The sequence below is a fragment of the Pelobates fuscus genome, chromosome 13 (assembly GCF_036172605.1).
Source record: "Pelobates fuscus isolate aPelFus1 chromosome 13, aPelFus1.pri, whole genome shotgun sequence".
Lineage (NCBI taxonomy): Eukaryota > Metazoa > Chordata > Amphibia > Anura > Pelobatidae > Pelobates > Pelobates fuscus.
In genome coordinates, this window is record NC_086329.1 from 69,235,471 (window position 1) to 69,251,929 (window position 16,459).

A 16,459-nucleotide genomic window follows, 5' to 3' on the forward strand; every position below is an offset into this window, starting at 1 on the left:
AGTTCTTTGAAGTTAACAAGCCAGGGGATGGTCGGGGGGTAAAAAAGAGAGACTCTCGTCATTATTCAGGAAACAGGGGGTGGGGGGAGATGGATAACCGAATGGAGAGGGGAACAAGTCAATTCAAGAACGGACGGTTCACTTGCTGCCCAATAATTTCCACCCCTTGACAAGGTGCCATTTTAATGATATAATCAATGTTATTCACTTCACCAGTCAGTGGTTTAATTGTTGTGGCTGATTAGTGTATAGTGAAATTGATCCAATTTTTGATTACTGTTCGCAATGTATGAGACTCATACAAACACCCTTTCCAGGAAGGCATGTTCCCTTTTAACATTTGCTGACTTTTTTCTATTTTCTTTCTTACTTTTCCTCTATCTTTATTTCTATTAATCAATTGATCTTCATGCCATCTATTATGCACATTATCCACAATTAGATACTGAATCAATTGGAAATAATAATACTTTTATTGGAATAAATAACAATGCTAATATGATGATTCCAGCGAAGTCCATCCATGTCTATCTCCAGCTTTAAATCCTATCGGAAACCCAGTCAAAATCTTTGAATAGCTCCAGCTCTACATCAGATAGTGACTCAGACTCGCCTGGCGGTGTCAGAATGGGGGCGCATGATGTGTACATTCTATTAAAGTAGCGGACGTCGTCTGGTCCCTCGATGGATGGTACGCATGGCGGCCTGACACTCTTAAACAATAATGCGAACCAGTCTATATGCTGTTAAAAATTCAAAAAGTTTAAGGGAAAAGGATGAGGAAGATAAGTAGTGTGTACTCTTATACAATCAGTAAACTAAGAATATAGAATAATAGATATGAAAATAGGGGTGGCTTTTCCATAGGGACAAGGAGATGCTGGGTATAATTTTCCTATGATCCCTGAATGATTAAATATAAAATACCGTATTTATCGGCGTATAACACGCACCTTATTTTCAGAAGGAAATTCCAGGAAATTTCCCCCCCTTCATCCCATAGTGTTCCCCCCCCCCCTCCCATAGTGTTCCCCCCTCATCCCATAGTGTTCCCCCCCTTTCCATAGTATTCTCCCCCCCTCCCATAGTATTCTCCACCCCCTCCCATAGTGTTCCCCCCCTCATCCCATAGTGTTCCCTCCCCTTTCCATAGTATTCTTCCCCCCCTCATCCCATAGTGTCCCCCCCCTTTCCATATTATTCTCCCCCCCCCCCACCCATAGTATCCCCTAGTGCACTTTCCCTCTTGTCCCATATTTACTTACCTGTCTTGAAGCGTGGGCCGGCTTCACAGCATGCACCGCGGTACTGGAACTTCAATTTCAGGTACCGGTTTCCGGCGGGACTGAAAGGAAGTGTGCACACAATGTGCACACTTCCTTTCAGTCCCGCCGGAATCCGGAACCTGAAATTGAAGTTCCAGTACCGCGGTGCGCGCTGAACACCGGCCCACGCTTCAAGACAGGTAAGTAATTATGGGATATCGGCGTATAACACGCACCCACAATTTTCCCCTATTTTCAGGGAGAAAAAGTGCGTGTTATACGCCGATAAATACGGTACATGAACTCCAGAAATATTGTATATTTGGTTAAAAATCTCAACTAAAACCTAATATTTATTTAGCTGCTAGAATGTGTCTTTCTATTTGACATACTTTAAAAAAAGGGTGGCTCTTCAGATCCCAGGCATCATTCTCGCTGGCTCCTAGACGGACTTTGGGATCTTTATGCAAAAGCTGTAAAAGAAAATTTAGAAAAATTTAAAATTTTATTTTAACTGAAAAAAACTGAGAATTAAAGGCATTTTCTTGCAGGTTCTGTAAAATCTTCTTTTATGAGCTCAGGCTGTATACGTTAGTACAGAGCTCAATGAACAGAAGGCACCATATCGCCATGGCATCGTGTTCTGGTGCCCGGACATAGCTCTGCCCTGATCGATGGTATTAGTCATGCTTATTATTTCATTCACCACATGGAATTCTAACCGGTTTTATTCTGTAACTAGATCCATGTGTTTGTGACTGCTTGTTGTTCTCTGTTACAATCTAACACACCGAATATTCACACAGGACCAGCTGTGTTTCCAGAGCCTTACAAATCAAACTGCCCGAGCCCACATTCACACACAATGGAATCATTATAGCATGATAAGCCATAAGAGTAGTACTGCTTAGAAGCAGGAACTTTAATCTATCTAAATTAGAAAGCACTATGTGTTGGCAACTTACACTTCTTAATATTGATCGTGCTTCTGCAGTCAGGAACCTCGGATAGTGCGGCGTTGAATAGACAATATTATACCTCACCTCTCTTCTGTTACCTGAGAAGGGATACTAATAGAAAAACTACAGTTAGAAAAAGTGCAGGGTTGGCATGGGATCTACGGTGGGTAATGTCTAATGTAAATGGTTTGCCAAAGCAGAACCAATAAATATAATATAAATAAACTGAGAGAGTATTATAGGGTTAAAATTAAACAAAGTGGACAGCACACTTGTGTGATATGAATCTAGAAAAAAAACATTCACCACAATAGTTAACATTCTAGTGGTGTGTGCGGATAAATAAATAAGGACATGGGCATGTCGGGGGACACAGAGAGGGGAGGAAGGTCAACAAAGCACTGGAGCCAGTGTTCGTACAAGCCCTGTCAGGGAGAGCGGGGAAGCAGGGCAAGAGCACAAGCAAGAGTGTTTGCTGAGAAAGTCACCCAACGATCGTCCAGACACCAGGTGAACCTGCAAGACAGTTGACTCCAGGGATATTTCCATCCCACATATGTTGAATTACCTGAGCCAGTTGCACATAGGCTCATTAAGTGTAATGCAACAATAACATTATTTTTTATATTTATTTTATGTTCAAACTGTATTACACTATTTGGAGTATTTCCCCTTACAGAGACATTTGGGATATCATATACATGGTATATTCCTTATTTTTTTACCCTTACACACCACTAGTGCTCACTATTGTGCTAAATGTTTATTTCATAGATTGATATCACACAAGTGCATTGTCCACTTAGTTTAGTTTTTATGTCTGAATATATTTGTAAAATTTACTGATTGTTTTCACTGTGGAGATTAGCAGCACTTATCGTTACATCTACACAGCGCCTGTTTGTACCATACATCTGTTTTTTTTTTTTTTTATATAGGGTTAAAATAAGTTTGGATAAAGTGAAGAGGGAGTTATTGGGTTCTGATATTTAGATACACAGTATAATGAGCTGTAGTAGTTATGGTGCTCAGGTTTCCCTTTAACCCCTACCAGTCTACAGTTTGAAATGCTATCACTATTATCAATGGACTGTTTGACATCACACAAGGTATTTTTGGTTTATAAACGAGGAATCCTACAAATTGGTAAAAATTAGCTATTCTTACCATTCCACACAGCATTATATAAATAACTGCACCGAGACTCCACCAGTCAATAGATGTTGTGTATGGTTTACCGCAAACCATTTCCGGTGCCATGTAATGCAGGGTGCCACAATATGTTCGGTCTTCATCTCCATATCCCATCCCTCAGAAAAAGAGAAAAGATAAATGTGCATCGGTAAATATACTGATAGATGTTGACACTTCCTTTCAGTCCCGCCGGAAACCGGAACCTGAAATTCAAGTTCCAGTACCGCGGTGAGCCCTGTGCTGCCGGCCAATGCTACAAGACAGATCTGAGACTTTAACTTATAACAAAAGACTAAGACAACATCAGATGGTACAACATCAGATTCCCAGTAGACAGGAATAAGCCCTATGAAGTATTGGTAATTTTAAATATTTTAGAGTGCTCTCACCATTTTATATTTCACTTTGTTTCACTTGTATATGTGTTGAGTGGTGCACATAGGTGATAGCAGCACCAGATTTTCACTTTTCCCAACACTCTGTTTCTATTGTATGATACCGATAGATGTTGCTGATATACAGTATATGTTATAAGTGATATTAGAATATTGCTGCAAGGAGTTGGTGCATTGCAGCTGCAGATTCTCTCTGTAATTTTGTATAAAGTTTTACATGGTGTTTACGAATCTGTGGCTGACAAGCCAACCAATCAGAGTGCTCTAATGAGAATTCAATGTGTGGGAAAGCCATTATAAAGGCAATTCCCACTTTAAAGCTTCATATTGCACTAGCCCTCGCAGGACAAAGAAAGATTTATTTAAGTTGTGTCAATTTTATAATTTTGTGGGCAGGTTTTAGCAATTGGGATTTGTAAGTGTTACATTGCAGGATGATGGATACTAAAGTAGCCTTTTTGGGGCTGAAGATAAGATTTACAAGAAAAAAAGACTTCAGAAGAGAAGTATAATTTATTTTCTTTCAAAGATATTAGTTTTAATGCCTCCCTCCCAATTTTATTATAATGAAAGGGGTTGGTAGGTGTAATTCATTGTAAAAGAGGGGATTGGGGACCCAATAGTGACAATCAATTTTGGGGGAGGGTTGGACAATGGCATGTTCAACCCCCATTGTTTAAAGGGACACTATAGTCACCAGAACAACTACAGCTTATTGAATTTGTTCTGGTGAATAGAATCAATACCTTAAGGCTTTTTGCTGTAAATACTGTCTTTTCAGAGAAAATGCAGTGTTTGCATTACAGACTAATGATAACTTCACTGACCTCTCCTCCGATAGCTGTTAGAGATCATTTCTAGGTCATGGCTGCCTAAAATGCATCCAAACATTCAGTGTCTTCTCCCTCTACATGCAGACACTGAGCTTTCCTCATAGAAATGCATGGGTTCAATTCATCTCAATGAGGAGATGCTGATTGGCCAGGGCTGTGTTTGAATTGTGCTGGCTCTGCCCCAGATCTGCCTCCTTGACAGTCTCAACCAATCCTATTGTGAAGCATTGTGATTGGCTCTGGCAACAACTTCTGATGATGCCAGCAGGCAGCTTGCTAGTCTGAGACAAACAGCATATGCACAGCTACAGCTTCAGGCTTGAATACAAGTAAGATTGTGCTATATTTAGGGAGGCATGAGGGGCCCAGGGGGGCTAGATGGTGGTTTTAACACTATAGGGTCAGGAATACATGTTTGTGTTCCTGATCCTTTAGCGCTCCTTTAAATATTTAGAGCCCCTACCCAGCACTAATGAATGTGGTGGGGACATTAGGTTCTCCCAGTATAAAATGAGTAGCCTTCCACCAACTGTCGACCTGCATTATTGATTTTTAGCCCCCCACCAAATGCCTACAGGTGGGGATACAAGGGACTATGTGCTCCCAATTATTTACTATGGACATTGGCTGCCCAGTCGCTAGTTTTAAACAGTCCCTATGGCAGTTAAGGGAAGGGGGAGGTTTTAAACTTCCTTATAGTCATATGGGGATCTTAATGGTCCCCACAGGGTTTTTATTTATATATTTTGACCAACTGCAACATAATTAACCCTTGCAGTTGCCAAGGCTTTAACTATTTTCATTCTGGTTTCTATAAATGCCTAGGGGAAAGAATTTTGGAAAATTTGGCTGCATTTCTGACAAAATTCAGTCAGATGGGTTTGCCCCATTAAGTACGAAGCCAATCGGACTTTAGTGAGTAACGGTTTGTGTTTCATACATACTTTTAATTCGGTTTGCAGTTGGATGTTATCTGAAGGTCAGGGGTTGTATTTACCACAAGGCAAACAAGGCATTTGCCTAGGGCGGCACTTTCAGGGGGGGGCGCTAAAAAATGCCACCCAAGCTCCCAGAAAAATGCCTTGTTTGACTCGTATTCTGGAGCTGTCCACCTTATTGTGAGTGAGTGAGTGAGTGAGTGTAGCTGTCAGTGTGTGTCTGTGAGTGATAATGGGTGTGCCTGTGAGTGTGTGTGTCAGTGTGTGTATGTAATTTTATGTGTATCTGAGAGTGTGTGCCTGTTAGCGAGTGGGTGTGTGTCAGTGTGTGTCTGTCAGTGAAAGTGTGTGTTGGTTAAACAGTGTGTGCCAATGACTGTATGTGTGTGCCAATGACTGCGTATCTGTCAGTGAGTGTATATTAGTGCATGTATCAATCGAATTGGGGGGGCAAATTTAGATATTAGGGGTGGCCGAATTTAGTCGTGCCTAGGGCAGCACAAATCCAAAATACACCACTGCTGTAGGTAAAGTAAAATTCTGCAACTTTGTGAGAAATTACTTTTGTTTAATATAAACTAATTTTTACCTTGTTTACTAAGACCAAAGTCTGTAATTTTGGCAAATCCATCTATGTCAATTACAATGTTTTCCAATTTGAGATCTCTGGATTTAAAATACAGAAAAATAGTTTTTATTTTTTTCAATATCACTAGAGGCACTTGAATTACATGGTTTTTTTTTTAGCCTTTTTAAAGATTAGATTTAAAGACTTAACTATTATAAGACAAACAGTTAACATAATAACATAACTAATCAATCAAACCACAGACATCATTTTGATCACAATACATTAAAATAACACAGATAATATTTATGGGGACACTATGTATGTATACATTTGTTATACACCTACCCTTAGAAGGGTGACTTGATGCTGTCTTTACAAAATTGTGTCCAATTCAGGTACATATACACATAAAAAATACAGAAGATATAAAATCTTTTACCTGAATTGGACGTACTACACGCAATTTTGTTAAGACAGCATCAAGTCACCCTTATAAGGGTAGGTGTATAACAAATTTATTGAATGATCCATTCCTAAGGTGAACTGCTGTTAGCGTTTTTCCCTTTCTATTTTACTATACAAATTTGTGGTGGGTGAAAGGGACAGAGTGTTGTAGCGTTTTGCAATTTACCATAATAACTACCTAAGCGCCTGCAACACACAGCTCTTTGTTCACTATGTATGTTCAACTTTATTTTTTCCTGTACACTTACCTGTGAACAATATCGTTTTGATGCAAGAAATCCAGGCCGAGCACACAACACGCCGCATAAAACCTGTAGAAAAGAGAATAAGTTAGTTTCATTTTAGGGAAGGAAATGAAGTTTTTGTACCATTGAAAATTTTGATTCCACCAATCCTGTGTCAATCTGTGCTCAGATATATTTCCTGCAATGTCTTGTATCTTCTGTATTAACAGTCAGCTTAATCTGTTTTTGATTTTGTTTTCAAATTTCTAGTCCACCTTAAAGGAACACTATAGGGTCAGGAACACAACCCTGTATTCCTGACCCTATAGTGTTAAATCCACCATCTAGCCCCATGGTCTCTCTAAATAGAGTAACATCATACTTGTATTCAAGTCTGCAGCTGCCTCTGACCCTGATCTGCCTGCTTGGCTGAGACTGTCAAAGAGGCAGATCAGGGCCAGCACAAGCCAATCACAGCCCTGGTCAATCAGCATCTCTTCATAGAGATGCATTGAATCAATGCATCTCTATGAGGAAAGTTCATTGTCTCCATGCAGAGGCACTGTACACTGTACAGCACTTTCCCATGAAGCACTTCCAGCTGCCATCTTAGGAGTGGCCAGTGAAGTTATCACTAGGCTGTAATGTAAACACTGCATTTTCCATGAAAAGACCGTGTTTACTGCAAAAAGCCTGAAGGGAATGATTCTACTCACCAGAACAGATACAATAATCTGCAGTTGTTCTGGTGACTATAGTGTCCCTTTATTACATTTGGTTAGGATGTCTAGCTTGGTGTCACGAGTCCATGAATATTGGCTGGTTTTCTGATCTCTGCAGTTTGGTGCAGTACCTCATACTGCCAACACCTTTCTGTGGTGCTGTTGCAGGCTGCTGTCCTCAGACTGAAGAGATCTGACTGTCCCCAGCAGGCCTTTCCTTAGGATGATGTTCTCCCTATTTAGTGTAGCCCAGCCCTTTCTGTGTCAATTCATTGGATTTGTTCTGGAGTTGCTCCCTGTGTCCTGCTCCTGGAGATCCTGTGTCCAGAAGGTCAGAGACCCAGAGGCCTCCAGTTTCCTCATATTAAATTTCCCTTTTCTCTTGTTTTGCATTTGTGTTACCCACTTGTTTTCGTGTAGCTAACATACTTGTTATCTTTCCTCATTGCTTTGTATTTATATGGGTATTAATTTCCTACTTACAGTGATTGCTGCTGCAGTCAGCACCCTTTACCAACCAAACTGCGACAATCCGTTTCCATAATCCCAAAACTATTGTTACTTACACAGCTCTGGTTGTGGAAAATGGCTGAAAGTTGTTGTTCCTAATATCGGTCATTAAGTCCCCACCAGCGGCATACTCCATTAAAAAACAAAAATGACCCTGAGTCTGGAAACTTGCCAACATGTTAACAAGGAAAGGATGCTGTACTTCGCTCACAGTCTGTAGGATTTCCTTTTCACATATAAGCCTTGGAAATAAAAATGGAATAATTCAACTAATCACTTTTTTTTTTTTGCTGTGCAAATAACAACATTCATACTTGTAGTGCCACGACAACATTTACAAGCCTAGCAATAAGAAATTGTATAAAGCTTCAGCATGGCATGTAGAGTAAACGCACATTTTTAGAATATAGTAATAACAAGCTAGAGTCATGTCTGGGTATATATTAAGATAGAGGCTTGCTAACGAGTAGCTTTTCCAGACACGGTGACAACTGATGAAGTAACATAGGGTAAGAATGCCAAATCACATGCTAAGCCATTACCCAGAGGAGTACTACTGCATCTAAAAGCTCTACCAGAGTGTCTCATCCACGCAACATAAATTATACGGAAAAAAAAATACAAAAAAAATGTAAGACTAAAGTAAAGTCAATGATAACATTTTTTGACTGAACAGCTGAAGGCAGAATGGGAGTTGGAGTCCTTCAGGAATCCCAGCAAAGCTCATACAGGAGGTGTAATGGCTATATGCTGTAGTGAGTCCCATGTTTAGCCAATTCCCAGTCTCTGGATACGAAGAATAGCTGTAATAGAACGGTGAGGCAAGGCAACTCCATAGCCCCAGGCCTTTGTGTAGGCCTGGATCCCTGATCCACGGGCTTGAGAAATGAAAAAGTTGAAGTCCTTCCCATCTAAGGGACAGCAGAAGAGTGGTATGGTTTATCGCTGATTGCTGGTGTGGTTGATGCAAGGTGAGTAAGCCCTTATTGACCTTCAGCCCAGGAGTATCGTGGAAACGAGGAGCAGTTGCTTGCGGTTGAGTAATGCCCACAGGGTCCTGTCACCATCTCGCGTCTGTCGCCTCTGATCTCGAGATCGGGAATTCAGCCGGGACAGTTTTTCTCGGGCTGTTAGCTTAGGCCAGAAGTCGTTAAAGATAGCTTCCAATATTATCATAGAGTGCTCAACGGGGTCACTCCAGGGCTACTCTGTCATATTTACAGCATGCCCCTGATGGGAGAGTACCTCCACCATCCTGCATTCAGAGTTGCGTTCCAATACACTGCTGTACGATTCCAGACAGGTGACAGGTAGCGCAGTGGGGACCGGGATAACCCCCACCAGCCCAGGGGGGACACAGTAGGTCTTTGCAAGAGAGTTGTGCTTCACAGGTCAGAAGACTGTCCGCCTCTCCTGCCTGGTGCCTTCACTAAGCCTCATCGGCTCCGCCGGAGATAAAGGCATCGGCACCTCTAAAAACCGGACCGTACCATTCAGTGTTAGCAGCTGGTAGGGCACCGAATGTGTTGATTGTGAATGCAGATTGCCTCAAGAATAGGCTTAAAATAGGAGTATTGTGAGGAGCACTGTCAAGATGCAAATAGAAACATGGAATGTGACCAATAAGAACCATTCGGCCCATCTAGTCAGCCCAATTTTCTAAATACTTGTATTAGTCCCTGGCCTTATCGTATGGCTAGGATAGGATTATGCCTATCCCATGTATGCTTAAACTCCTTCACTGTGTTAACCTTTACCACCTCAGTTGGAAGGCTATTCCATGCATCCACTACTCTCTCAACAAAATAATACTTTCTGATTTTATTTTTAAACTTTTGTCGCTCTACTTTAAGACTAAGTCCTCTTGTTGTGGTAGTTTTTCTTATTTTAAATGGCAACCAGCTACCATGAGGCATAGGCCTTGCCCCCAATTAATCACTTTTTTAAAGGCAACTCTTGCACACAAATAAAAACTGACAAATAGTATCACCATCCAAAAAAATAATCAAAAAATTAGGATGATAAGTACCCTCCATTTACTGACCTTGGGACTCTTTTAGTTCCAGTTATGTCTTGTTTTTTTTGGGCTTTTAAAGCAAATTTGCTCTTTGTACGCTTGTACTCAACAAGCAGAACCTGAAATGCAAAATACACATATATATATATTGTTACCTAGCATTTATCTTGACACCTTTTATATTGAAAGTGGAATTCACACCATAACCCACCTTTCCAAATGCTCCTCTTCCCAGCACACAGAGACAATCAAAATCCTGAATGCTCAGCCGAGCTCCTTGCTGAATACTGCAAAGAAAAGAACACGTTTTAAATATATTTAAAATTACATACAGTCCCCTCCCCCATGAAAAAACAAAGACCCAAAACAAAATTCTCCTATAACACACAGTATACGTTAACAGCATTGATGAGAAAGATGAATATCTCAATACCCAGCTGATGATGATGGATTTTCCACATCTGCTTCTGCCAATGGAACAGCGTCACAAACTAAACCCTTTGGTGGTCCAGTGGTTTCTTCTGCAATGTTATCAATATCAATAACTGCATCTTTCTCTGTTGATGTTTGGATGTTTTTTTCCATATCAGTAGCAGCACCAGGTGGTGATGATTCCACTTTCTTATTGTCCACTGCTGACACTTGAGGCGTGTCAATTACTACAGCCTGCTCTGGAGCTGGTTGGATTATCTTTTCTGTATCTTCATCGTCAGCTGGCAGCAATGGCTTCATGCTCTCAGAGTCCTCTACTGGTAGTGATTGAGGATTAATAGCTGCATCCTCCTCTGGAGGTGGTTGGATTGTCTTTTCTGTATCTTCATCGTCAGCTGGCAGCAATGGCTTCATGCTCTCAGAGTCCTCTACTGGTAGTGATTGAGGATTAATAGCTGCATCCTCCTCTGGAGCTGGTTGAATTGTCTTTTCTGTAATTTCATCAACAGCTGGCACCGATGGCTCCACGCTGTCCGTGTCCTTTACTGGCAATGGAGTAGGGTCAGTAACTAAATCAACTTCTAGAGCTGGTTGGATTGTCATTTCTAGCAAGCTTACAATAGCTGGTGGTAATGGTTCCATGCTCACAGAGTCCTCTACTGCTACTGGCAGTGGAGCATTGTCAAAAATTCTAGCTTCCACTGGAGGTGGTTGGATAGTTTCTTCACTAATGGTGTTGATAGCTGGTAGTGTTGAATCCACATTCTCAGTGTCCACTACTGGTACATTGTCAATAGTTGTAGCTTCCACTGGATGTGGTTGGAAGGTCTCTTCTGTAATGGTATCAGCATCAGGTGTTAATGGGCGCATGCTCTCAGTGGCTACTGGCAATATAGGATTGTCAGTAACAACATCTTCTTCTGGAGCTGGCTGGATGGTCTTTTCCGTTTCAGTATCCACAGCCGGCGCCGATGAATCCACGCTCTCAGTATCCGATTCTGGCAGCGAATGAGCATCAATAGCTGCATCCTCCAGTGGAGCTGGTTCGGTGGTCTCCTCTATAAAAGTAGCACAGAACATAACTTGAGTATTGTATATGATACACAGAGATCAATAATGGATTAATTGCTTACATCATAATCCAAAAACTCTAAAGTAAAAAGCATAAGAAAAAAAAGAAGGAACACAATCTCCAAGCCTAGAACTTTATTTGAATGTATTAATTGTGAGTTATGGTTTATAATATTACAATAACCAATAATACCAATGTCGTTAATGGGAATGGCATCCAGTGAAAATGATGATCTTCAGGTAGGTATAAGTAATTTAATCTGTGTATACTGTATATGTTATAAGATGTACATCCTGCAGTATGGTTGTTAGAATGGATGTATACGTATCAGTTTCTCTACCTGTAAGATAATGAAATGTGAAATCCCACACTGGTTACTGAGTGCATTCACACTGCTTGACAAGCTTGATGTGTTCTATCACACTGGGGGCTAGTACTGGGGTACAAGGGTTCGCCGCTTGTCAGTAACCAATCAATAATCATTTCTGCCTGATAGATGCCTTTAAAGGCCCATGGGCAGTTTGCTATTTAATACGAGGCATGTTAAACATACACTTACCTTGTTTTGAGGAGATTAATTTCTTAATTGTTTGAAGCTTTGGCCTTTTCTGGGTGAAAGGACTGGAAAACGTCACCTATTCCAAAACAAGGTGAAAGAGTTAACTGCAGGAAGTAAATGATAATATCTTATTTTGCCAAACAAACATAAAAACAGACACACAAATGGAAAAGTAAACAGCTTCAAATCTGTTCTTCTACAGCTAATCACAATAAGTGAAGCCCTTTGTTTAGACAGTCTATAACTTAATATAGTGTCCTTTATCTAAAAAAGTCAAAGATTGCTAAAGATGCTATAAGTGGTAATGTAGGTAATATGACGTATATACAAAGGTTTATTCAATAAATGGCAAATTGCATGAATTGAAAACAGAGTCCCTTTAAGCTAAAAATCCAAGTTACTACTATTGCTGACTTAAGGAATGCTTTCAAATCACCTATTGTTACCTAAGTTGTGCATTTCAGTTTACACTTCAGTACAGTTTGATTTATATTTATACACTTATTCACTAAGTGTGAAAATCCACTATCTTTTAATTGTAAAGTTGTGTAACGTAATCATTCTTTTGTTTTCTGTATTATTACATTAAAATATAACTATAAATTTATCGTGGCCAGAGATTGATTCTCACCTTGATGAAAAGGGTGCCCTGTGGTTCCAGTTGTAGACACAGTTCCTGTTTGGGGTTCAACAGGAATTCTTCCAACTTCAGAGTCTTTGTGGCACACAGTGATCTCTGATCATGCCAATATAAGGATATTTCTAGCTCCCGAGACTATGTAAAAATTAAATGAACAATAGATATTTAAACAAAAAAAGTTTTTGGCCAATCATGTTTTCGTAAGGAACCATTTCCACACATTTAAACCACATTTTACCATTTTCACATAAAAAACAAACAAAATTATTTTTCATCAATATATTGAGGTTAGTAAATGAATAGATATAAATTTGTTTAAAGTGTTATATTCTTTGCCCTATTACTAGCCACACTACTAGTCTTCCATGTGTGTGCTTGACACAGCAGGACTTGCTAACTTTGAGAGATTAATCGCAGTTCATTCCAGGTCAGGTGTACAGAGCATTAAGCAGACCCAGACGTGGTGGGTATGTAAACATAAAATCAGTTTGCACCTATACATTTTCTATCCACATGGCAAGCTTGTGTATTGGGGAAAATAAGCAATTAAACAACGTGGTTAGTTAATGCTTGACAGAATGCCTTTAACTAAAAAGTTATAAAAAGTCAAGGTGGCAAATGTTTTCTAAAATATGCAATATATCACAGATTGTTTAAAAAATCCTTTAACAATATCGAGAGAAAGATAAACTAACCCAATGTTAAACAACTCTACATTTTAACTGTCTGACACATTAGGGTCCTAAAAGGTTTAGAAATAAGAGTTCAATTAGACAACTCTTTACAGGATTTGAAGATTTATAACGTATTAATTCTACCTGGGGCCAAAAATGAATTCAAGCTAAAAAAAAATAATACACGCATGCCATATGTACCTTATCTAAATCCAGTTTAAATGTCTTATTCCAGGATGGGTTAGAAACAGTTTTCCAACTTGTTGAACCCACTGGAATATGATCGATCTTCAGCTGAGTACGGACTTCACCTGTAAGGAAATTTCAGGAACTAAACTTAAAAGGCTAAGAGTATTTTAATTTAAAGAACATTTCTACGTAGCTTTGGTCAATACACAGACAATATAAAGGTTCATCTATTAGCTTTACACAAAGCTCTAGAGGTTTGCTTTCATCAAAGGAGTCTAATCTCCTGTATTCTGTAAAAAAAGCAAAATAAAATAAAAAAACTAGACAACTTTATAGTCAGCCAGGTAATACAGTCTGAATATAAGCAAAGAGATATATGTGAAATAACACTAGAACCAATTCACTAAAAACATGTTGAAAATGATGTTCCTGCTGTCGGTCTTTTTTGTCTAACAAATAATGTAAAGAATGGAGTTTGTACGATGAGTGAGTCCAAGTTTATATGTGGGTAGAGTAGTTTGGTGTTGACCTGCTACAAATTTTGAACAGGATATAGATCGATATTGTGGTTTTGATTTTCATTTGGATAGCGATGTTTATTGTAAATACATATTGGCCACAGATTTGGAAGAATTGTTTTACAGAGGTGTCTTCAATAAATAATTTGTGTAACCAATCCAATAGAATCAGGTAAGTGAGTTTACGATAAATAAGGCCATTGTAGGGCATAAGGCCCGTCTACCAACTTAAAATGTAGTTTGTGAGCTGCTGTATAGAGTAATGTTAAAAATGTCTTATTATGGAACAATGGCCATCAAACGATCTGAACAGGTGTTGCAATGTAGAATAGTACGGCAAAGTAGCAGTAAAAAGCTTCTTTTTCTTTTTAAAACTACTTTGCTATACATTGCAACACCTGTACAGATTGTTGGCTGACTAAAACGGTCTACTTGGTTTTTACTTTGGAGCAGCGCCATTTTTTTTGTAAATCTCAAGACTGAGATATCTAATGGATTTCCCTGATTCTGAATAGTCTCACTACGCTAACACGTGGAAACCTACAGCATGACAACAATGTGGGACTAGGAGGTTTCCCACTGCAGCCTCGGTTTGGCACAATGGAAGAGGTCCCATGCTGCAGTCTTGGTTTGGCACACTGGATTAAGGAGGTACCATGCTGCAGCCTTGTTTTGGCACACTGGATTAAGGAGGTACCATGCTGCAGCCTTGTTTTGGCACACTGGATTAAGGAGGTACCATGCTGCAGCCTTGTTTTGGCACACTGAATTAAGGAGGTACCATCCTGCAGCCTTGTTTTGGCACACTAGATTAAGGAGGTACCATCCTGCAGCCTTGTTTTGGCACACTGGATTAAGGAGGTACCATCCTGCAGCCTTGTTTTGGCACACTGGATTAAGGAGGTACCATCCTGCAGCCTCGGTTTGGCACACTGGATTAAGGAGGTACCATGCTGCAGCCTTGTTTTGGCACACTGGATTAAGGAGGTACCATCCTGCAGCCTTGTTTTGGCACACTGGATTAAGGAGGTACCATCCTGCAGCCTCGGTTTGGCACACTAGATTAAGGAGGTACCATCCTGCAGCCTTGTTTTGGCACACTGGATTAAGGAGGTACCATCCTGCAGCCTTGTTTTGGCACACTGGATTAAGGAGGTACCATCCTGCAGCCTTGTTTTGGCACACTGGATTAAGGAGGTATCATCCTGCAGCCTTGTTTTGGCACACTGGATTAAGGAGGTAACACCCTGCAGCCTTGTTTTGGCACACTAGATTAAGGAAGTATCATCCTGCAGCCTTGTTTTGGCACACTGGATTAAGGAGGTAACACCCTGCAGCCTTGTTTTGGCACACTAGATTAAGGAGGTATCATCCTGCAGCCTTGTTTTGGCACACTGGATTAAGGAGGTAACACCCTGCAGCCTTGTTTTGGCACACTAGATTAAGGAAGTATCATCCTGCAGCCTTGTTTTGGCACACTGGATTAAGGAGGTAACACCCTGCAGCCTTGTTTTGGCACACTAGATTAAGGAGGTATCATCCTGCAGCCTTGTTTTGGCACACTGGATTAAGGAGGTAACACCCTGCAGCCTTGTTATGGCACACTAGATTAAGGAGGTATCATCCTGCAGCCTTGTTTTGGCACACTAGATTAAGGAGGTATCATCCTGCAGCCTTGTTTTGGCACACTAGATTAAGGAGGTACCATCCTGCAGCCTTGTTTTGGCACACTGGATTAAGGAGGTAACACCCTGCAGCCTTGTTATGGCACACTAGATTAAGGAGGTATCATCCTGCAGCCTTGTTTTGGCACACTGGATTAAGGAGGTCCCATCCTGCAGCCTTGTTGTGGCACACTGGATTAAGGAGGTCACATCCTGCAGCCTTGTTTTGGCACACTGGATTAAGGAGGTACCATGCTGCAGCCTTGTTTTGGCACACTAGATTAAGGAGGTACCATCCTGCAGCCTTGTTTTGGCACACTAGATTAAGGAGGTACCATCCTGCAGCCTTGTTTTGGCACACTAGATTAAGGAGGTACCATCCTGCAGCCTTGTTTTGGCACACTGGATTAAGGAGGTCACATCCTGCAGCCTTGTTTTGGCACACTGGATTAAGGCGGTAACATCCTGCAGCCTTGTTTTGGCACACTAGATTAAGGAGGTACCATCCTGCAGCCTTGTTTTGGCACACTAGATTAAGGAGGTACCATCCTGCAGCCTTGTTTTGGCACACTAGATTAAGGAGGTACCATCCTGCAGCCTTGTTTTGGAACACTAGAT

At 40.5% G+C, this 16,459-nt stretch overlaps 1 protein-coding gene across 1 annotated transcript in view; it reads right to left on the minus strand.

The window, feature by feature from the left end:
- Positions 1 to 539: 539 nt before the first annotated feature.
- Positions 540 to 16,459, minus strand: part of LOC134582602 (serine/threonine-protein kinase N2-like) — a 35,819-nt gene continuing 19,899 nt past the window's right edge. The window contains exons 9-21 of the mRNA XM_063439269.1: positions 13,672 to 13,781; positions 12,788 to 12,931; positions 12,157 to 12,232; positions 10,527 to 11,583; positions 10,305 to 10,380; positions 10,121 to 10,212; positions 8,133 to 8,318; positions 6,869 to 6,931; positions 6,174 to 6,250; positions 3,392 to 3,534; positions 2,231 to 2,335; positions 1,658 to 1,738; positions 540 to 743 (exon numbers count right to left, since the gene is read on the minus strand). Coding sequence (XP_063295339.1) covers positions 540 to 743; positions 1,658 to 1,738; positions 2,231 to 2,335; positions 3,392 to 3,534; positions 6,174 to 6,250; positions 6,869 to 6,931; positions 8,133 to 8,318; positions 10,121 to 10,212; positions 10,305 to 10,380; positions 10,527 to 11,583; positions 12,157 to 12,232; positions 12,788 to 12,931; positions 13,672 to 13,781 — 2,414 coding nt within the window. The remainder of the gene's footprint in view (positions 744 to 1,657; positions 1,739 to 2,230; positions 2,336 to 3,391; positions 3,535 to 6,173; positions 6,251 to 6,868; positions 6,932 to 8,132; positions 8,319 to 10,120; positions 10,213 to 10,304; positions 10,381 to 10,526; positions 11,584 to 12,156; positions 12,233 to 12,787; positions 12,932 to 13,671; positions 13,782 to 16,459) is intronic.